This window comes from Onychomys torridus, chromosome 18 (genome assembly GCF_903995425.1).
Source record: "Onychomys torridus chromosome 18, mOncTor1.1, whole genome shotgun sequence".
NCBI classification, from domain to species: domain Eukaryota; kingdom Metazoa; phylum Chordata; class Mammalia; order Rodentia; family Cricetidae; genus Onychomys; species Onychomys torridus.
In genome coordinates this window covers 62820880-62843976 of record NC_050460.1, presented here as the reverse complement: position 1 = coordinate 62843976, position 23097 = coordinate 62820880, and the positions used below count along the sequence as shown (strand labels likewise).

General features: G+C 48.7%; 1 protein-coding gene and 1 long non-coding RNA gene across 5 annotated transcripts in view; one reads left to right on the top strand and one right to left on the bottom strand.

Annotated features, from left to right (window-relative positions):
- Positions 1-21432, top strand: part of C18H6orf89 (chromosome 18 C6orf89 homolog) — a 32262-nt gene extending 10830 nt beyond the window's left edge. For all 4 annotated transcript variants that reach the window (XM_036168180.1, XM_036168177.1, XM_036168178.1 and 1 more), the window contains 7 exons: positions 5514-5721; positions 6366-6579; positions 15667-15821; positions 15935-16074; positions 18476-18605; positions 19452-19575; positions 21253-21432. In XM_036168180.1, the coding sequence (XP_036024073.1) occupies positions 5533-5721; positions 6366-6579; positions 15667-15821; positions 15935-16074; positions 18476-18605; positions 19452-19575; positions 21253-21347 (1047 nt within the window). In that variant the 5' untranslated portion in view covers positions 5514-5532 and the 3' untranslated portion in view covers positions 21348-21432. The remainder of the gene's footprint in view (positions 1-5513; positions 5722-6365; positions 6580-15666; positions 15822-15934; positions 16075-18475; positions 18606-19451; positions 19576-21252) is intronic.
- LOC118569909 lies at positions 601-3505 on the bottom strand. Its single transcript, XR_004943101.1, has 2 exons — positions 2512-3505; positions 601-1086 (listed from the first exon to the last, which is right to left on the bottom strand). It is a non-coding gene; the product is annotated as an uncharacterized LOC118569909 (long non-coding RNA).
- Positions 21433-23097: the final 1665 nt, after the last annotated feature.

Sequence of the window (23097 nt, the reverse complement as noted above, 5' to 3'; positions counted from 1 at the left end):
TGCTCTGTACGCTTGCAGTGGCCTCAGAGGCCAGACAGGGCATCAGATCCCCAGGTACTGGAGCTACTGATGGTTGTGAGCCACTGTGGTGCTGGGAATCAAACCCAGGTCCTCTGGAGGAGAAGCCAGTGCTTTTAACCAGCAAGCCATCACTGCAGCCCTGATACATGCCTTTGATCCCAGGCAGAGACAGGAAGATCTCTGTGAGTCCCAGGCCTTCCAGGGCTGTATGAGGCAGCCTAGACTTTGTGTGAACTGAGGGTGAACTCTTAGTCCCCCTGCTTCTACCTTAGAGATGTGAGTCACCATGCCCACATTTCCTCAGTGCTAAGGATTAAACCTAGGCCCTCATGGATGCTAGCCAAGCCCTCTGCCAACTGAGCCACATCCCCAGACTCCTTTTTATAACTTGTTTTGATGATCTTCAGCCACTTTATCATTCTCTTTGTCACCAAGTATATGCAAGTCTTTATTATGTGCACCAGACATTGACCTCTGGTAACATGTACGTGTGTGTCCTGCCCTCATAGACCTCAGAGGCCAGTGTCTGGGCAGCAGGAAAGAGAACACGGTGTAGAATAATAAATGCCATAATGGGGGTAAATTCAAATCCATAAACATGCACCAGCCCTTTATTAAGATAGAATTTATAAGTCACAAAGTTCACCCACTTGAAGAGTTTGTGCTCACCATTTGCATAACCGTCATTGCCGTTTAAGATGAGGACCCTTTGTCTCTGCAGAGAGGCCCTGACTACTGCCAGCCACTCTCCGCTCTCTCCACTCGTCTCTCTAGGCGAGCATCAGTCCACTTCTTAGCTTGTAGACTTGCCTGCTCTTGGGTAGTCTTCGTGATTGTCTTCCACTCATCACAGTGTTTTCGAGGCTGGCCACATAGCTTGTATTAGGACGCCATCACTTTTTATTGGCCTGTGATACTCCGTAAGTGAATGTATCACATTCTGTTCCTGCATTCATTACTTCGTTGGATTACTTCCGGTTTAGGACTGTTAAGAATAATGCCAATGCTGACATTTGTCTTCAGTATTTGTGTGGACATATGTTTTGAGATCTCTTGGGTACATACCTGTCAGTAGAGTTGTAATATGACATGTTAACTCATTGTCTAACTTGTGAAAACTGACAGCTGTCTTTCCACGGTGCCTGCACTATTTTTCATCCCCATTAGTAGTTTACTGATTTTTTTTCAGCTCTTATTTCACACACTTCATTCCCCAAATGATTCTAACTTCAAAACTTACTGACATGGTACATGTGTGTTCCTTTAAAAGCAAGCAAACAATAAAACAGGGTTTCTGGGGCTGGAGAGATGGCTCAGTGGTTAAGAGCACTGACTGCTCTTCTAGAGGTCCTGAGTTCAATTCCCAGCAACCACATGGTGGCTCACAACCATCTGTAATGAGATCTGGTGCCCTCTTCTGGCCTGCAGGGAATACTGTTTACATAATAAATAAACATTAAAAAAAAAAAAAAACAGGGGCTGGAGAGATGGCTCAGCAGTTAAGGGCACTGGCTGTTCTCCCAAAGGTCCTGAGTTCAATTCCCAGCAACCACATGGTGGCTCACAAACCATCTAAAATGAGATTTGGCGCCCTCTTCTGGCAGGCAGAACACTGTATACATAATAAATAAATAAATCTTTTAAAAAATAAACAAACAAACAAAACAGAAACAGGGTTTCTCTAGATAGCCCATTCTAGTCTGGGATTTGATGTGTAGCCAAGCCCAGATTGACCTTGAAATCTTAATCTTGCAGCCTCAGCATTCTGTGTTCTAAGATTAAAGCACTCAAAAGTCTGAGACAGGAGAATCAGTGGTAGAGTGCTTGCCTAGCATACATGAGACCCTGCGTTCAGTCTCCAGCATTGCATAACGCGCGCGCGCGCGTGCGCGCGCGCACACATACACGCACACACGCACACACGCACGCACACACGCACTATATATGTCTTCAACCTGTGGTAAGGGACTAAAGGGATATCCATTATAAGAGAATGAAGTTGGATCCTTATTTATACCACACAAAAATAAATTTAAGGTGGTTCAGAAAACTAAATGTATAAGCTAAAATTATAAAAGTCTTAGAGCCGGGCAATAGTGGCACATGCCTTTAATCCCAGGAGGCAGAGGCAGGTGGATCTCTGTGAGTTTGAGGCCAGCCTGGGGTACAGAGTGAGTTCAAGAACAGCCAAGGCTACACAAAGAAACCCTGTCTCAAAAAGAAGAAAAAAAATTTAAATAAATAATAAAAGTATTAGAAGAAAGCATAAACCTTTGTGTGGTTGGAGAAATGGCTCAGTGGTTAAGAGCACTAACTTCTCTTCCAGAGGACCTGGGTTCTATTCCCAGCACCTACATAGTGGCTCACAACCATCTGTAACTTCCATACCAGGGAATCTGATGCCTCCTCTGGCCTCCGAGTGTACCATACACACAGGGTATACAGCTGTACACCGATGTACATAAAATAACCTTTAAAACAAAAACTTACAAAGCCTCTGTGAGGCTGCACTAGGCACTGGTCTCCCCCGTGTGCTGCAGAAGAATCAGTGGTCCCCTTGTGTGCTGCAGAAGCACCAGTGGTCTCCTGTGTGCTGCAGAAGCACCAGTGGTCTCCTGTGTGCTGCAGAAGCATCAGTGGTCTCCCGTTTGCTGCAGAAGCACCATTGGTCCCCCCGTGTGCAGCAGAAGCACCAGTGGTCTCCCCCGTGTGCAGCAGAAGCATCAGTGGTCTCCCCCGTGTGCTGCAGAAGCACCAGTGGTCTCCCCCGTGTGCTGCAGAAGCATCAGAGGTCTCCCCCGTGTGCTGCAGAAGCACCAGTAGTCTCCCGTGTGCCGCAGAAGCATCAGTGGTCTCCCGTGTGCAGCAGAAGCATCAGTGGTCTCCCGTGTGCAGCAGAAGCATCGGTGGTCTCTCCCGTGTGCTGCAGAAGCATCAGTGGTCTCCCCCGTGTGCAGCAGAAGCATCAGTGGTCTCCTGTGTGCTGCAGAAGCATCAGTGGTCTCCCGTGTGCTGCAGAAGCACCAGTGGTCTCCTGTGTGCTGCAGAAGCACCAGTGGTCTCCCCCGTGTGCTGCAGAAGCATCAGAGGTCTCCCCCGTGTGCTGCAGAAGCACCAGTAGTCTCCCGTGTGCCGCAGAAGCATCAGTGGTCTCCCGTGTGCAGCAGAAGCATCAGTGGTCTCCCGTGTGCAGCAGAAGCATCAGTGGTCTCCCGTGTGCAGCAGAAGCATCAGTGGTCTCCCCCGTGTGCAGCAGAAGCATCAGTGGTCTCCCCCGTGTGCAGCAGAAGCACCAGTGGTCTCCCGTGTGCTGCAGAAGCACCAGTGGTCTCCCCCGTGTGCTGCAGAAGCATCAGTGGTCTCCCCTGTGTGCTGCAGAAGCATCAGTGGTCCCCTGTGTGCAGCAGAAGCACCAGTGGTCTCCCGTGTGCTGCAGAAGCACCAGTGGCGAGGGGAGAAGCTGAACCTCTGCAGGCTGAAAGCCGTGCTGCAAAGATGCCGCAGAGAATGGAGCTGGAGTTGGGGAGGGCTCTTACAGAGGATCCATATTCAGTTCCTACCACCCAGCCTGTGCAGCGCTAAACTTCTGCTCTCTACAGTCACCTGCACACGTGTGCACATACTCATGCACACATGCGTAACTTAAAAAAAGAGAGAAGGTCCAGAAAGGAAGTCACAGAACCTGGTATGGTGGTGCACAGCAAAGAACTGGAAGTTCAAGGAAGGCCTTTGCTACACATCAAGTTTGAGGCCAGGCCGGGCTACACGAGACCTTTTTCTTAATAAACAAACAATTTTGGGGGGTTTTTTGAGACAGGGTTTTTCTGTGTAGCTTTGGTGCCTGTCCTGGATCTCACTCTGTAGACCAGGCTGGCCTGGAACTCACAGAGATCCACCTGTCTCTGCCTCCCGAGTGCTGGGGTTAAAGGCGTGCACCACTGCTGCCCAGGACATTTTTTTTTTTGAAGAGGAAGAAAGAAGGAAAATGAAATGGAGCTGAGCCTTTGGTTCAACCCTAGTGCTGCCAACAGGAAGAGGGCAAGCTTAGATGTCTGAAGGGATTGTTTGCAATGTCTGATAAGGGCCTGCTGATAAGAGCACATTGAGAATTCCTACAGACTAATAATGAGACGGCCCAATGGATAAGTACAGAGGACAGCCCTTCCTGCAGAAGGGGGATCTAAATGGCCTGTAAGCACCCAAGAAGATGCTGAGCATCACTAACCTTCAGAGAGATACAGATCAGAATCACAGTGAGCCACCACTGCCCATCCGCTGGGGTGGCTGTGTTCTGAAGTCAGATGTGGTGAGGAGTGGAGCTTCATAAGCTCACTGTGGACTCCTGCCTGCTGGTGTGGCATGAACATAGCAGCCCGCAAGAGGGGCAGGTTGGGCAACCTTGTAACAACTCTTAAGTGATTCTGATGTGCAGGCTATATTCAGAGCAGTGGACCAGGTGTTTAGCCAGAAAGGAGACCAAATGGAAGATGCCCACGGGAGGCAGGAGGCACATGGTGGGAAAAGGAGCTGCACTCACTTGTGCCCTGAGTGGTGACATGTCAGGCCACTGCTTCTCCACAGAGCTGTTTGACTTGATCTACCCTACAGGTGCAGCGTCTTGTTACTGAAGAATCCACAAGCTCTATGTCAAGAGCTTTGCAAAGTTAGAAGCACTTTGAGACCAAAACAGGCAAATAAGAGGACCCTCTGCTTTTAAGGGGTGAAAAATCCTAAGCACTGTTCCTCCTATATGAAAAAATATTAAACGCATTTAATTTAAAAAAAAATGAGTCTGGATCTAACTATGTAGCCCTGGCTGGCCTAGAACTCTATAGATCAGACTGGTTTGGAACTCACACAGATCTACTTCCCACTACCTCCTGAGTGCTAGGATTAAAGGTATGCATTACCACTCACAGCCTAGTTAAATGACATTTTATGAGTCATGCATAAACTGGATGCAGTGGCCGATCTGTGACTGTAATATCAGCATTGGAGAGACTGAGTCAAGAAAATCAAAATCACTCAAGCTCGAGAACTCTAACGTCCTGAGCAACATAGCAAGATATATGGTCCCAAAACAGAAAACAAAATAATAATTTAAAAAGTATTGTACATACAACAGTTTGACATTGTCTTTACATGCTCATTGTGTTTGGAAGAAGCATTGGTCTGGTGTGGTTTGGGAGTAAAAACACAAAATTTGTTGTCTCGGGGTCCAGAAACATTGTTGAAAGGAAGTAGCCTTGAGCAGGAAAGATTTTAAAGAAACCGTCATTTTCTGGGCAGTGGTGGCACCCACCTATATTAATCCCAGCACTCAGGAAGCAAAGGCAGGCGGATCTCTGTGAGTTCGAGGCCAGCCTGGTCTACAGAGTGAGTTCTAGGACAGCCAGGGCTACACAGAGAAACCCTGTCTCAAAAAAAAAAAAAAAAGAAAGAAAGAAAGAAAGAAAGAAAAAGAAACTCATTTTACTTTTGTTCTCTCTCAGGGATTTCCTTTTGGAAGACATGGATCTTGCTGCTAATGAGATCAGCATCTATGACAAACTTTCAGAGACTGTTGATTTGGTGAGACAGACAGGCCATCAGTGTGGAATGTCAGAAAAAGCGATTGAAAAATTTATCAGACAGCTACTGGAGAAGAATGAACCTCAAAGGGGACCACCCCAGTACCCTCTCCTCTTAGCCCTGTATAAGGTAAAGTGTTGCTTGGAGAGCCTACCTCAGGTGCTTCAGCTCCCTCCAGTTACTACTGACTGCTTCCCATACTGAACTGGGTTTTTCTAGCATAAACAGCCGTTGTTCTTGCTGTCTGTCTATTACTAGGAAATGTGATTGTGTGGTCAACTGGCATTAAATGAAATCCATGTGTGAGTGTGTGTGTGTCTGTGTGTCTGTGTGTGTCTGTGTGTGTGTCTGTGTCTGTGTCTGTGTAGTGCATGCAGCCCCTGGTTGTGGGATGGAAGCTTGGGGAGCCTTACAGGGCTCATAGATCTCAAGCTTTAAATGCCTTTGGAGGTGCAAGCAAATGGCTCCTTTGGAAGTGGGCTAGCTCTAGGTACACTGGAAATAGCACCAGAGGCCTGTTTTTCTCCTCAGTGTTGCGAACTTTCTTGTTGGGGCAATTCTTTTTTTTTTTTTTTTTGCTTTTTTTTGTTTTTTTGAGACAGGGTTTCTCTGTGTAGCTTTGCGCCTTTTCCTGGTACTCACTTGGTAGCCCAGGCTGGCCTCGAACTCACAGAGATCCGCCTGGCTCTGCCTCCCAGTGCTGGGATTAAAGGCGTGCGCCACCGCCCGGCCATTGGGGCAATTCTTAATGTCACTCTTGTCTTTCCTTCTAGGTCTTCCTAACTCTGGGATTAATCTTGTTCACTGCCTACTTTGTAATTCAACCTTTTAGCTCCTTAGCACCTGAGCCAGTGCTTTCGGGAGCTCACACCTGGCGCTCACTCATCCATCACATTCGCCTGATGTCCTTGCCCATTACCAAGAAGTATATGCCAGAGAATAAGGGCGTTCCTCTGCAAGGTGGAGAGGAAGACAAACCCTTCCCAGGTAGAAAGCTGCTTACTTCTCAGAAGATGGGTGTTCTCTCTGTTTGTTTTGTTTGAGATGGTCTCATACTGCTGACTCTGTCCTAGAACTTGATTTGTGTCTCAGGCTGGCCTCAGCCCCAACACTGGTAGGATTATGGGCATGAGCCGCCATGTCCAGCCTGAGATCCACTTTTCTTGATGGTGTTTGATGGAAAGGGATTTATTGGCATCTTCCCAATATTGTCTTCCTTCATTCAGTCCTTGCTAAGACTGGGGGATGAGGTGTGTTTTCCATATTTTGCCGACAGGAAAATTGAGGCTCAGAAAAGTTAAACTTGCCAGAGAAACATGTCTGGTGGAGTCAAATCCTCTACCATGATGTTAGGATGGGCGGTCACAGAGGGCCGACCCCTCTCCCTTCAGGGCCTCCTCCCCTGGGATCTCCGCCTCTGGTGGGCACCTCTCACCAGGTCCTCCCGCTGTCACCCTGCTGGGCCAGCGTCTGTCACTCCCACCCTGCTTACATCAATGCAGTGTGTCAGGAGACACTTTATCAGTGATGCAGCCACAGGAACTCCAGTCTTGTAGACTGCAGAGGAGCCTCCGTTTGAAAAAAGTGTAGTACGGGATCACTTCAGACCCACATTTTGAGAAAGAACAGAAGGCTGTTGCTTGGGGCAGTTTGGGGGATGAGTCCTGTCTTCTCTTTCTCCTCCTCCACGCTGGAGACTAAGCCCAGGGCTTAGACAGTCCAGGCTAGAACCTTCCACTGAGCTAGACTCCCAACCCCTCTTAAAATCATGAAAAAAATATTACTTATTAGTACATCATGTATGTATGTATGTGTGTGTGTGTGAGCACAGGCACATATGTGCCATAGCACTCACAATTGTGGAGGTCAGGGGACAACTCTCAGGAGTTGGTTCTTTCCTTTTGACTAAGGATTGAACTTGAGGTGTCAGGCTTGCCTGGTAAGCACTTGTACCCACTGATCCATCTAGCCAACCTGCCCGAGCCCTGTTTGTTTGTTTGTGGGGGTTGAAACAGGGTTTCTCTGTGTAACAGCCCTGGCTGTCCTGGAACTCGATGTGTAGACCAGGCTGGCCTCAAACTCCTAGAAATTCGCCTGTCTCTGCCTCTAAAGTGCTGGGATTAAAAGGGTGTGCCACCCCTCCAACTTTTTTTTTTTTTTTTTTTTTTTTTTGTGGTATTAATCTCATTTGTCCACATTTTTTTTTTAACTTTCTTCTGAAACCTTTAGAATCCAGGATAGGTTTTAGAAAATGTTTTGGGGAAAAACCTTTACTGGTTTAAGCTGACTTTTATAAAATCATAATGTCATTCCTTAAGGCCTGGCTTTATTAGTCATAAAAATCGCCTCTCAGATTGGTTGCCTTTGAATGCTATCTGTGTACATTTGAGGAAGTTATGAAAAGATTTCCCAAATTATCTGGGAAATCAGAGGAAGGGAACGTTGTATGATAAGAACTCTGCGCCATGACTTCTTGTTTGTGGGAATTTATTTTTAAACTGACTGGAAATACTGTGGTTTTTGCCATACAGTTGAATACCATTTTCCGGTACCACAGTTAACAATTCTATTTGAAAATGTATGCACAGCTTACACGAATTGACATTTTCTATCACAGATTTGTGACCTATAAGACTTTGGATGTTTCTGAGAACACTCACATTAAAGATACCCGTGCTGTCTGCACAAGATGGAGCCCACATCACTCCACCATAAATGAGGAGGGCCATGAGACCCCACCCTGAGCAACTGTCCTTCAGTGGGTAGCCACTGGTGTCCATGTTCCAGTAAATAACACCTGCACGTTTGCCCATCCAGACAACCGAGTTAAAGTCAGCGATACTTTTCAGTCAAAGCACATTTACACTGTGAAGGCCTGAGCTGGCCTCCTGCGGGGAAGCCGGATCTCTAGCTACAAGTAGAACTGTCTGCAGTCTGCACCTTCTAAGGAAGGAGGACGTGGATGTAGTATCGTCGAGGGTTAGGGAACAAGCAGGTCCTTGGTTGCTTCAGAGCTAAGGAATGCATAAGGCTTAGAGTCCTCACCACAGCCCAGCTGTGAAATACTTGGATCTGTGGTGCTGGAGACTGAGCGCAGGGTGGGGAGGGGGGTTTGTCGGCGCTCAGCGCTTTCACTAGCTGCCCAGCCCTGCCTTCCTCTCTTACTTGCCAATACCCTCACCATGGTGAGAGCTCTGCCAGGCTCCTGCTGAGTGCTGGGCATTGTATGTGCAGTCCGTGTTCATTTCTCAGTCTCACAGACTCACAGTGTCTGTGCCCACCTCAAAATGAGGAATGGGCTGTGAGGGGCACTGGCCAGCTTGCCTGAGGCTGGAGAGAAAGGTTGCTTATGAGAACTCGGGAGGACAGAGGCTCTGTAGAGTGCAGCTCTCCTGAAGTAAAGCCGATGACAGAATGGCACTGTATCCATTCCCACTTTGTGAAAAATGGCTCTGGGCTCCCTGCCTCCGATGTAGGGCGCCTTGAAAAGGCCACCTTCATCGACAGCTTCAGTCCAGCACATGCTCAGGCTGCAGGTAGGGGCTCTGTGTAATAGGAACTTGCCAGAGTCTGATTAAATATTGAGCACACACCCATGAGAACGAGGGGTCTGGGGCTCCGCAGGTCTCCTGAGCACATTCCTAGAATAAGTCCGGCATGGGGAGCCATGATGAGTGAGTGCCTCACGGGCTGTTCTTGTCAACATTCTTCTGAGGTTTCTATCACTCCGCTCCTCATTTGGTGGTCTTCCCCAGGTGAAGATCCTGAAAAGTCAGGCACCCTCCTCCGTGTATGCCCTGCACTGTTGGCAGTGAGCACTGAGACCAGAGACAGGCCCACAGGCTCTGCCCACAGGCCAGAGCTCTGTGCTGGCGCTTCCCTCACTGCCTTTTTACCCAGAAAGGGCTTTAGTCCTGCTTTCTGCCAGGCTAATACTATGTGTAAAAGGCCTTCCCTACTGAGAACTCCAGGCTGTGCCATGGCTGTCCGCATGGAGCCAGCCTGAGTTAGTTTTCTTTGTCAACAACTAGGCCTTCTGAGAGCAGGTTGGCCCAGCTACTCTTCTGCAGAGTGCTGGTCTGTGAGAAAGGATGGGAGGGAAGGGCTTCTTCAAGGCTGTGTTTGGTCTGAGACACTGATTTTGACATTTCAAACAGTGGAATGATCCAGACCCTGGGGAGAGCTCGGAATACAAGTCATGAGCTTTATTGAGCACATTCTAGTGTAAAAAAACCTAGTAGGAGAAATCATGATGAAGACATCCTGAGGGTGGGCACATGCCGTCTTTATTTCGAGGTTGGGTACTCTGCAGAAAGTAGGTTGGCTGAGCTCTGACTGAACCTGAGAGTTGGCTCCAAGGTGGCCCTTCTCAGTCACACCTGGTTTTGTTTCCTGAGATGATAACTAGTTAGAGGAGGGTGTCTGGAGTAAAGAGTCTGGGATTAGGGAAAGATGGGCAGTTGCTAAGTGCCTGCCTTCCCAAGGTGGCCCTTCCCTTGTTGCTCAGACCAAGTGGGTGGGAACCAGCGGCTGGGAAGAGACAGACAGCAGCGTTTTAGGAGCTGAAGGAAGGTTCTGAGCCAGGGTGGCTTGGTGCCCTGGCTGCTGCTGCTGACGTTTCCCACTGTTTCCTGCCACTGGTAGAGAGGACACGTCGGACAAAGCCTTTGTGGAGAGGTGGAGGGCCGGCTGGAGCTGACCACACCTCCATGCCCCATCACCACCATAATCACCACCAGTCCATGGCTGACCATCCTCCTCAGTGATCCCAGGGCTCTGTAGGAAGCAAATGTAGCTCTCCCTTATGACGTGGGCAAGCTGTGTTGCCTGGTCCTCACAGTCGTTCCCATTATCATTCCCCTCGCTTTGCTGGCCACCAGTCTGGCGTCTGCCCTGCTCCTCTCAGGGGCCACTTGGGACTGCCTTAGCAGAGACTCAGGCTCAGTTGATAATCTTGCCTTAAGTGTCCCTGATCTCCAGAGACATCTTCACTGGGAGATAACCAATGAGTATAAACTCCATGAAGAGACATAAGAGTTTGTTTTTAAGAAAGTGCCCTGGGCTGGCAGACCAGCTCTGGGGTGAAGACGCTTGCCTTGCCTTGCTGTCAACCTGCGTGTGATCCCAGAACTTGCGTGAAGGTAGAAGGAGAGAACTGACTCCGTAAAGTTGCCCTCCAACCTCTGCATGCACTCTGTGGCAGGCACACACACATAAACAATAATACAAAATAAATTCAGAATATTTTATACATGATCTTAGCCAAGAGGCTGAGAAGTAATTAAAACATTTTTTTCTTTTTCTTTTTTTTGAGACAAGGACTCACTATGTATCTTTGGTTGACCTGAAATTCCCTGTGTAGACTAGGCTAGCCTTGAACTCAAGTCTACCAACCTCTGCCTCCCAAGTACTGGGATTAAAGGTGTGCACTACCACCACCCGGCTCCCTTCATGATACTCTTTTTTAGCTTAGTTTTTGTTTGGTTGTTTGTTTGGTTGGTTGGTTGTTTGGTTGGTTTTTTCAGACAGGGTTTCTCTGTGTAGCCCTGGCTGTCCTGGATCTCACTCTGTAGACCAGGCTGGCCTCGAACTCACAGAGATCCGCCTGGCTCTGCCTCCCTAGTGCTGGGACTAAAGGCGTGCGCCACCACCGCCAGCAAGATATTCTTACCTTAGCCTCCCAAGTGCTAGGATTACTACAGGCATGTACCACCACACTTGGCCTAAAAACCACCTTTTTACACAAATGAATGCATATATTTGATCCTTCTTGGGCCATGTTTACATGAAAAACTTTATGTATATAGTACTATTACCTAAACACACTATTAATTGATTTTTTTGTTTGTTTTTGTTTTGTTTTGCACTATTAATTTCTAATGCTACTAAAACAAAGTATGGCAGCTTGGATGGCTCAAAACCACAGAACTTGGGATGGAGGATTCTGAAATGAAGTATTGGTAGGACTGTGCTCCGTCCAAAGCCCTGGCACTCCTTCCTTGCTTGTGCTCCACTCACTGGCTGCCTCCATCGTCACATGCTGTCTGTCCTCTGTGGTTCTCTGTGCCCCTCCTCCTGTGGGCATCCATCAGACTGGATTCAAGGCCCACTCTACAGCCGTGTGACCCCATCGTAACTGCCTCTGCAAAGATGCAGGTTCCAGTTCCAGAAGGAATGGAATGGGGGTGGTGTTCAACCCTTCAATGCATTTGAAGGATTTTTTGTTTTGTACCATCCAGTAATTTAGCTAGTTTCCACATTTTGTTCTGCCCCTACAATGTAGTGTGTTCATATACACGTATCTTTATATCGTGTACTATTATTCCTGTACTGTATAATCTTGGAGCCAGACATAACTATAATCCCAGCACTTGGGACGCTGAGGCAGAAGTATCACAGTTAAAGGCCATGGCCAGTCTGGGCTACATGGTAAGATATTCTTTTTTTTTTTTTAAGTATCGGTTATTTACTTATTTATTTTTGTGTGAGTGTGGGTACCACAGTGCACAGGTGAAGATCAGAAAACAGCTTTTGGGAGCCAGTTCTCTCTTACTATGGCGTCCAGGAATTGAACTCACAATATATTAAGCTTGTGCCAAAAGCACTTTTAATTCCAAGCCATCTCACCAGCCTAGTAAGACACTGTCTTTAAAAGACAAGGGTGGTGGTGGTGGTGAAGGAGGAGGAGGAGGAGGAACGATGTCTCAGTGGTTAAGAGCACTCATTGCTCTTCCAGAGGACCCAGGTTCAGTCCCCAGCACCCACATGGCAGCTCACACCTGTCTGTAACTCCAGTTCCAGAGGACCTGACACCCATGGAAAAAACACCAATGCACATTGAAGAAAAAAAAGACCAGACATGGTGGTGGCACATGTCTCTATGAGATTAAGTCAAGTTCCAGGCCAGCGAGAGCTACATAGTACAACCCTGTCTCTAAAAGTGGGAGGGAGGGTAGTGTTGTAAACACCTTTAATCTCAGTACTCCAGAGGCAGAGTTAGGTAGATTTCTGAATTCAGTACCAGCCTGATCTACATAATAAGCTTCAGGACAGCCAAGGCTGCATAGAAGGATCTTATCTTAGAATAAAGAAGAATACAACAAAAAACAAGTGCTATAAAGATGGTTCATTGGTTAAGAGCACTGGCTGCTCTTTCAGAGGATCTAGGTTCAATTCCCAGCACCTACATAGGGCGGCTCACAACCTCTGTAACTCTAGTTCCAGGGGATCTGACACCCTTTTCTGGACCCTTCAGACACCAGTTATGCACATGGTATACAGACAACACACCCATACAAATGAAACAATGTAATAATATAATAAAAATCATTCTTCCTCTAGTCTTTAAATTTTATCATTTATATCTTTAAGTAATCTGGCATTCACTTCAGTCTATTTGGAAGATTAGAGATCAAACTACTTTCTTGCAAATAGAGATCCTTGGTCTTTAAATGTTAGCTAAATCGCCCTTCCTCATGGGAGAAGTATATGCCTCTAATTTTTTTTTTTTTTTTTTTTTTTTTTTTTTTTTCTGGAGCTGAGGACCGAACCCAGGGCCTTGCGCTTGCTAGGCAAGCGCTCTACCACTGAGCTAAATCCCCAACCCCCATTTTTGTTGTTTTTTTATTTTGTTGTTTTTTTGAGACATGGTTTCTCTGTGTAGCTTTGCGCCTTTCCTGGAACTCACTTGGTAGACCAGGCTGGCCTTGAACTCACAGAGATCTGCCTGGCTCTTCCTCCTGAGTGCTGGGATTAAAGGCGTCCGCCGCCGCTGCCGCCACCGCCACCACCACCACCACCTGCTGCCTCTACACAGTTTAAGTAATAGATGGACCCACACATGCACAGGTATATGCCATTCCACATTCTCTTTGTGTCTCAGCTTTTTGCCTGAATGTGTATTTTCCCTGCTTGCAGGAAGCACATGGCTCCTTTACATTCTCAGCTGTGAACTTTTAACAGCTGAGCCATCTCCAGCCCACGCACATGCAACTGTAAGAACCAGTTCTCTCCAGGCGGAACAAGTCTGAGACAGATCTGCATGCGATCCCACACTGACCTGCCCAGGCTCGGGACACCAGGAAATGCCATGTCATTCCACCAGTGTCTTCCCCACTGCTCCTGCAGTCCACACTTCTTTCTTTCCAGACTGCCAAGCCTCTGGCTTCTCAGTGTGCTCGCCTGTCATGTGCTGGCCTCTCTCAGGATATCCTGGTCACAGCCTAGAACAGTCCTGCTAAAACATCAGGAAGCCAGTGCTCAGGAGTCTGACAGTTCCTGTGGGAGGGGAGCTGGGCGACCAGCAGCCCCCGAAGCCCTCACCGACATTTGCTGCAGCCCTGTCCCTTCTGGCCGGTCCATGCTCGTGTCTCTAGTGCTCTTCCCTGCCCTCAGGTGCCTTGGGAACTTCTGTACTGACTTGGTCTGTTCTGAGAGGTGCAAAGGAGGCCTCACACTGAGGGCTCCACAGGCCGCCTGAGACAGGCCTGGACTCCATGCCCGAGCCTCCTTCCCAACAGTGTAACTTCTCCTTATTTATGCTGCCTTGTGTGTTCATTGCCTCCAGGGGGTTCCTGTACTTTGACAAGAAATCATCGTATTTGCTCTTTAATAAGAAACATTTTGCTGGGTGGTGGTGGTGGTGTACGCCTTTAATCTCAGCACTTGGAGGCAGAGAGAGGTGGATCTCTTTGAGTTCGAAGCCAATCTGGTCTACAGAGAGAGTTCCAGGACAGTGAAACCCTGTCTCGGGGAAAAAAAAGGAAAAAAAAAAAAGAAAGAAAAAGGAAATAAATAAGTAAGTAAGTAAGTAAATAAATAAATAAATAATTCCAGAAGGGGAGGAAAATGTCCAACTTGGCAGCCTCCTATGGCCATGTAAACAGGTGGCCCTGGAGGGCCCTGAAGGGGAGAGACCCCTCACAGGAATGGTGCATCATCAACCTCAGAGCCCTGGAAGTGAAGGTCTCTCCCAGGGAAAGCCAGGTGCTGTGTGTGGTGGGTGATGCAGGGACAGGGAGTGTCCAATGCAGTCCCTCCTGGTGAGGACCCTGCACCCACTTGTAACCTTCCGAAAGAACTCTGTGTGCTGCCTGTCTGTCTCAGAGGACTTCTGTCAGGGGCGGTTTTGTTTTTTGTTTTGTTTTGTTGTTGTTTTTAGATAGGTTTTCTCTGTGTAGCTCAAGCTGTCCTGGCAAACACTGACTCAGACAGTTTTCCATGTGCATGTCTTGACTTAAGAAGCTGACTGTGTCTCTGCCACCTTTGGTTCTAGGGTTTCAGAACCATCTTGTTTAACATTTTGGAAATACACTCTTAGAGAACATAGAATTGGAAGTAAACAAGAAATAATGCAATAGGTTAGAAGTGAGAAAAAAGAGGTGGTGGATACAGGACCCTCTCAGAGAAGCTAGGGAGGATTGCCAGGCAGCTAGCTGGCACTTAACGCTTGGGGCTGGGACTCATTCTGACCACATTGTGAACCTCGGAGCTGGAAGCAGCAATTGGTAGTAGCACATCCCTTCTGAGTTGAGGTGGAGCACTGGCTTATGGGCAGAAGCAACTTACTGTCCACCAAAAATAGCCAGAGAAGTCTCCATCCCTTCTGCCTTAGAGTGACCCTCACCTCACTCTTCCTTCCCAGAATCATCCTGGTCTCCACAGGTGTGCATAAGAACGAGGGTCTAGGGCCACACCAGGGTGTGTGCATGCATCAGGAGCCTCCTGGTGTGGGAGCACCTGTGTACTGCCCACCCTGGGCTGGAGATGGTCAGACATGCCAGGTCCAGGGTAGAGACAGAAGAACTGTGTAACTGAATGCTGGTTGCAACTGTTATGCTCTGCTGAGTGATTTGATGGAGGACATGCATGTACATGTTAAAAGATTCTTTTCACAAAGTATAGAAAAGCATGCAGAGAAAAGGGCCTCTCCTTCCCAGAACCCTGTCCTCCAGACCGGCTCGAAGAGGTCTCCAGAGGGGACGGGTACTTCCCGGTCTGCTTTTGTTCCTGGGCTGCTGGGCTCCCCAGTGTCCTTCTGCACCTGTCTGCCCTCTCTCTCTTTCCCTCTCACAGACTTCGACCCCTGGGCATCGAGTGACTGTGAGCAGAACGAGTCGGAGCCCATCCCTGCCAACTGCACTGGCTGTGCCCAGATGTTACCCCTCAAAGTAACGCTCCCAGAGGACACGCCGAATAGTTTTGAGAGACTCCGTCCTCTAGTGATCAAGGTAGGCAAGAAGCCAGGTTTTCCTATGAACAGCCTGCCCATAAAAGGCTGGATCAAACCCTGCAAAGCTGTGGTAACTCACTGTGGTCTTCTCTGTCTTTCTGTGTCACCAAGACAGGACAGCCTTTGTTGTCTTCAGAGATTCAGCATTTCTCATGCCAGTACCCTGAAGCCACAGAGGGCTTCACTGAGGGGTTTCTCACCAAGTGGTGGCGCTGCTTTCCTGAGAGGTGGTTCCCGTTTTCTTACCCATGGTGAGTCTGAAAGGTGCTTAGCTTGCTTGTGAGGAAGGGGCAGGGCAGGTGTCAAAGCAGTGAGAGCCGGTACCATAGATCTGATCGGCACACCTTCAAGTCAGCCTGCCATGCCGTGCCGTGCCGTGCAGGGAGGAAGAGAACAGGGTCTCTGCCTGTCAGTCTGCTGCCATGCATTAGGTACTTTATTGCTGTGATAGAACACTGTAACCAGTGTTTATTGGGCCTGTATTTCCAGGGGAATAAGAGTCCATCCCCTGTGCCCAGCAGACGGTCTTTAGACTCTCAGAGTGATACCTCTGGCGAGGCCAGCTTCCCAAGCCTCCCTGAACAGTGCCAACACCTGAGGCTATGAAGGATGTTCTCATTCAGTCATGAACCTGATTGCAGCTGCTTAACATTTGCTCTAAGGAGAAGAATCAGGAGGTTGAGGGCTGAAGAGAAAGCTTAGCAGATAGAAGAGCTGCATCCATGGTCAAGACACAAAGCAGGAGTTCTCAGCCACTTTGCAGATCCACGGCCAAGGCGCAAAGCGGGGATTGTCAGCCACTTTTCGGATGAGAAGATTAGATTCAGCCAGGTGAAGCTGGTTGCCCAGCTCACTGACAGTGGGAACCTGTTTGCTTTCCAGTTCCTTCTTGTGTCCTACAGAAAACATGGGCCATTCCTTAAGGCTAAGGCTCCCTCTGGCAAGAAAGGAAGAGCCAGCTTCCATGGAGAACTGGTTCAAAGGAAAATTAAAATTGCACTTTAGGGTTTTGTTGGATAACTCCTTTCTAAAATATTTTTTACATCTAAAATTTTTATTACATTCATTCGTTTATTGTGTGCCTGTGTGTGAGTGCTCATGCTGTCATGTATGTGTGGGAGGTCAGAGGCCAACTTGTCGAAGGCAGTTCCCACCTTCCATCACATGGGTCCTGGGATGACAGCAGATGCCTGTGCCTACTGAGTCTGCACACCAGCCCCTTTGCTGGACAAGTTCCCAATGCCTCTGCCATCCTTTTTCTTAGTCTTTATTACGTGATTTAGAAGTGAGAGAGGGGTGGGGTATACTTGTGTGCCATAGCATGTACATAGAGGTCAGAGGACAATGTTCAGGGGTCATGGCTCTCTTTCTACCGTGTGGCTTCCAGGGACCAAACTCAAAAGACACCAAACATGGCAGCGGGTGCCTTCGTTCACTATTTGTTTTTTTATTATTTTATATTGTGTGTATGGGAGGGAGTATGCCCGTGAGTACAGGTGCCCTCCAAGGCCAGACAAATCAGACCCTCTAGACCTGGAGTTCCAGGTGGTTGTGAGCCACTCTGCATGTGCTCTGAGAACCGAACTCAGGTCCTCTGAAAGAACAGAATAAGCTCTTAACCTCTGAGCCCTCTCTAGGCGCTCCTCAGTGTGGGGGTCAGAGGACAGCTCGCAGAAGTTGATTCTCCCTGCCACTTTGAGAGCTCCAAAGGGCAAGCTCAGGTCGCCTGCTGAGCCACCTCCCCAGCCCCACCTTTCTTTAAGTTTGTTAACAGGCTGCTCGGGCTGCCCCCTGTCCCCACTCTGCCTCAAAGGAAAGTCACGCTTTTTGTCCCTTTCTCCTTCTCGTCAGCCTCTCTTCCCCTGCCTCTAGCCTGCTGTTACCCAGCTCCTTTTCCAAAGTGGAACGAGAGGATTCCCATTTTCTCTATCACTTCAGCTGGAACTTAACATTCCACCCATATGTAACTACCTAGAGGGCGTTTCTTGGTGAGCATGCGTGACTGTCATCATGGATCCAATGCCTAAGACACCATCCTGCTGGGTAAGGAGACAAATGCCAGTAACCCCAGCCCTGGACTGTGGAGGCAGGAGGACCAGATAAAGGTTATTATCCTCAGCAACGAAGTGAATAGGAAGCCGGCTAGGATCCATGAGACTCTGTTCCAAAAAGACCAAACAGGGTCTGAGGATACAGCAGTTGGGAGTGCTTGCTGCTCCAGAGGACCTGGCTTTGGTTCCCAGCACCACAGCATATAACTTCCATAACTGGCTCCGGAGGTTAGCTCCCTCTCTGGCCTCCGTGGGCACCCACATACATGTGGCATACTCACACAGACACATATATTTTATTTACTTATTGAGATCGGACTCACTTTGTAGTTCTGTTCACTGTGTAGAACAAGCTGACCGCAAACTCACAGAGATCCACCTTCCTCTGCCTCCTGAGTGCTGGGATTAAAGGTGTGCACTACCATGCCCAACTACAGACATAAAAAAATTAAAAAAGAAATGTTTAAAAAACAAAAGAAAACAAAAAGCATAGTCCAGCTCTTTCTCATCTGCACCTGCTGCCATTGGCCACCCCTACTCTGTCCCTTTTGCAGTCAGGCTAACCTAGCTGCTGACTTATTTCTGCTTTGCACTTTCTCAGGAGGAGACCTCTGAACAGATCACAAATCTTACGGGAGCTTTTTCCTGTTTTTACCCAACTTCCATTTCCAAAAGATGCCTCCTTAAACAAGTGCTTCCTGGTCCACCCGGAACCTGTGGTGGGTAGCAAGGTAAGCGTGTTGGCAGGACCTGGCTCGTTCTTTCCCCCTTTGGGATATGGGCCGAGTGATGGAGGCCTTCTCTGCATGTGGACTCAGAGAGAGTTGACGGTCGCGCTGCGGGCATCTGGCACATTCCCAGAAATCTTTGCTGCAGATCTGTCTCCTGCCGCTTTCCTCTTGAGAGGAGTGGGAAGTTGATCTGACATCCCTACCTCAAATCAGAACATAGTCAGGCTGTAGAGGAATAGTGTGTCATTATAGTCCCAGCCTTTTCTTTTGGTAAATAGGGAAATGCAGCCTGAGAGAGAAACCTTTAGCCCAACTTTAGGGGGATTTTGAAAACCCACCCAGCACTGACACTGGGCAGCTTCCAGCTCCTCCTAAGACTCAAACTCCAAGGACTCCGGCTCCTCTTCTAGCCTCCAAGAGTGCCCACACATCTGCCTTATAGATAACAATGAAATAACAATAGTAAAAATAAATGAATAACCCAGAGAGGAGATTTTTTACCCTGGTTGCAGTACCAGGAGATGCCATGATTAGGAGAGACTAGTTTGTTTTGTCTTTTAGAGATAATTATGAAATTTGTTGTTATTCATGTTTTCCTCATTGCTCAGCCTATAGGAAACTCAAGGCCATATATAAGGCCAGGCTTTTTGGCACCCGCCTTTAATCCCAGGATTCAGGAGGCAGAGGCAGTTGGATCTCAGTGAGTCCAAAGCTACATAGAGTTTCTGGTCTACACAGAGTTGCAGGACAGACAGACTGGAAAGAAAAAGCCATTATGTGTAAAGGGTTTTGTCCACTAACCCTCATTCTTCTCCTTCTTTCTCCTGCACCCGTTCTTTACTCCAGATGCATAAGGTGCATGATTTGTTCACTGTTGGCAGCGGGGAAGCCATGTTGCAGCTCATCCCTCCTTTCCAGTGCCGAAGACACTGTCAGTCTGTGGCCATGCCGATAGAGCCTGGAGATATTGGTATGTAGGGTCCAGGAGGACAGAGGCAGTATTTCTAAGCATCTCACATTGCCGTCCAGAAGGCTTTAGCCTTTGGGCTGGAGAGATGGCTCAGCTGTTAGAGGCTAAGCTCACAACCAAAAATATACGATGGTTCTATCTGCTTAAATCAAAAGTAACACAGTTGATGCATTGTGCTTAAAAGGAGAACAGGTGAAGTAACACAGGGAGATAGATGTGTGCACAGTCAGCACTGAGAATGAGGGTGTCAGTTGGGCCTAACGACTCCAAGTTAGAAGGGATTCTGGAAGTTATTTAGAATAATTTATCCTTTTATAGATGAGAGTCAAGTGACCTTCCCAGTGTCCCACCATCAAGTCACGTAGCCTCGAGTCTCTGCCTGACACAGGCACGCCAGGCCAGAGCCACGGCCAGGTCAGAGGAAACCTTCATACCTGTTTTGCAGAGAAGACAGCAGGAAGTGAAGGGCCACCATCACATGGGTGTCACTTCTCTGTGTCCCACAGCCAGACCCGGCTCACATCGATGACCCACCTTGATTCTGGCTCCATGCTTCCTGTCCGGTATCCTCAGAGTCTATTCCAGATCAGTCAGTTGACAGTGTCCTCTTGGCAGAAGCAATGGTGGCAGCAGATGCCACTGGTGTCCCTGTCTGTACTGCCTCACAAGATCCGGAGCCCTTGCCAGGCTGAGGCCAGCTTCCCTTGGGTCCTTTTACCACTGGCCCTCAGAAGCCCCAGGGTGCCAGAATGCTCTCACCTTAGGGAAGGCCAGGAGCTGGCACTGTGCCAAGTGTTGCCCCCATCTCAGAGCCTTTTGTTTTAGTGTAGGTGTGGGGGTATGACGGAAACTGAGCGGTAATAATGGGACCCAGTGGTCCAGGACGCGCACGACTGCAGTAAAAAGTGAATGTGTGCGTGGGAGCAGCAGGCCCCGCTTCCTGAGTGAAGTGACCCTGCATCCAGAGTAGTTGTCACAGAGAACAGGCTTTGAAATTGTGGGCACACTGAAACAGGTCTCTGTCTTATTTCCTACAAACACCGTTGTTCAGACAACTTCAGAAGCACCTTAAATTTCCAGATTCTAGATTTCAGTTCCCACAAGCATCCGGAATGCCAGTTAGAAAGTTTGAAAAGAAGGGGTGACTGGCAGCTGCCAGGGAAGCTTTGATAGGCAAGAGCAGCCTAAAACACAGACGCTAGGCTCCTTCCTGGCTGGCAGAGCCTGAATGGCCAGTCACATGGCAAGCCTTTAATCCCAGCACTCGGGTGGCAGAGCCAGGCAGATCTCTGTGAGTTCCAGGACAGCCTGGGCTACAAAGCAAGTTCCAGGAAAGGCACAAAAGCTACACAGAGAAACCCTGTCTCAAAAAACCAAAAAGAAAAAAGAAAAAGAAAAAAACCAGCCTGAGAACTGGTGGCTGATGGTTTCCTCATTGAAAACAGGCTGCCTTTGTGACCAGCTAAAATGTGATTCAGTTGTCCAGAGGATGGTGGGGAGAGCATGTCTGCACTTGAGAACTAGTAATTGCAAGGCATACTTCCTTAGGCCTCCGGGGGCCCAGAGGCCTTCGCAGTCAAATGCAGCCCCCCACCTGCAAGAGCAGCAGGGCTTGGACCCCTGGCTCTGGCCAGTGTCCCTGACGTTCACTCTTTCCTGTTGCTGTCTTCCTCCAAGGCTATGCGGGTGCTGCCGACTGGAAGGTCTACATTGTAGCCAGAGGGGTCCAGCCTCTGATCATCTGCGATGGAACCACTCTCTCAGAACTGTAGGAGACAGCTGTCTGTGGGAACTACCTGAAGAGCTGGAAACCAGGCTGGAAAGAGTGGGGAGGGGAATAAAAACGCTGAAACAGTCTCCTCGGGTTGGTTGCTTAGTTACCTGCCCTGGGTGCACTGGAGACAGTGGCTAGGGCCCTACTCCTAAATCTCTGTCCCCAGATTCCTCAGGGAGGGTTGCAGCCTGACTGCTGCCCAAGGCTTTGCCCACATTGTCTTCTCCCAGGCCTTTGGACACTGAGGTGTTGGAAGTGGGCTGGTGGCTCCCTCCGTGGGTGTGGACATGCTCCTCTACTGGCTTCTCGGCAGTGGAAGGGCAGCAATAGGTGCTCACACCACATCCTTCACCAGGTGGATCTGTTTGTCCGCTCTTTCCCTGGCCACATTACCCTGCACTAAAAAGTACAAAAGGGAAATCCATGGCTGACTTTAAAAATCACTACAGTTTGACAAGCAGAAAGAATTTTGAACCATTGTGGGGAGGCTCAGATAGCCAGAATTGCATCATTTTTTGTTTTGTTTTGTTTTGAGGCAGGGTTTCTCTGTGTAACTTTGCACCTTTCCTGGAACTCACTTGGTAGCCCAGGCTGGCCTCAAACTCACAGAGATCCACCTGGCTCTGCCCCCCCCCCTCCCCGAGTGCTGGGATTACAGGTGTGTACCACCACTGCCTGGCCAGAATTGGATCTTTAAAAGTACCTGCTAGCACCAGGTACATACCTTTAATCCTAGCACTTGGGAGGCAGGCCAATATCTATGAGCTCTAGGCTAGCCTGGTCTACATAGTGAGTTCCAGGTTTGCCATAGATTGAGACCCTGTCTCAAACCCTCTCCACGCCGCCCCCCCCTCCGCCACTACCCAAAATGTACCTCCCAGATCTAGGGATGTAGCTCAGTGGTAGAGCGTTTGCCTAGTGTGTGTGTGAAGCTCTGAGTGCAGTCCTCAGCATCACAAGGAGGAAAAGGAAAGTGCCCCTCTTTTATAATGCCCATGGCTCCTGGAGCTTTTGTGATGGATGCTGGAGCCTGGGTTACAATTCCAAATCTTGGACGGTCCCTGCCCCTCCCCCACTGCCCATCAGATTGGTTTCTCAGAAGTTCAGCCTCCCCTAGCTGGCCAGCACCCTCGCTGAGGCTGCCCTTGTCAACTGCTGCTGCGTCCCACCCCCTTCAGAAGGAATGAGTTGGAATAGCTGGCCTGAGGGAGGCAGGCACCTCCCTGAGTTTGATCTTTAGGCCTGACTCTCCACAGAGATATTTTTCAGCAGCCTCAAAGCTGAGGTAGTGTGGTTGGAGGAGGAGCTGCAGAGCCAAAGCGTTCGCTCTCAGTGTGCAGCTCACTTGGTGGCCCTCTGTCCTGCCATGATCCTGTCTTCGTACTGGGAGGCAAGGTGACATGTTGGTTTTGTCAGGGTGCACGACTGTCCTAACTAGGTGATCTGCTGTGCTTACTGTTCCCCTGGGTGCTTTGGGGTGTCTTTATCAAACAATGCAGAGAAGGATGCCCCTTTCTTTTGTTTGTTTGTTCTTTTGTTTTTTTGAGACGAGGTTTCTCTGTAGCCTTGACTGTCCTGAAACTCACTCTGTAGACCAGGCTGGCCTCGAACTCAGAGATCTGGCTGCCTCTGCCTCCCAAATGCTGGGATTAAAGGTGTGTGTCAGCACCCCCTGGTAGGGATACTTTTTTTGCTTTTTGTTTTGTTTTGTTTTGTTTTGAGACAAGGGTGTCTCACTGTGTGGCTCT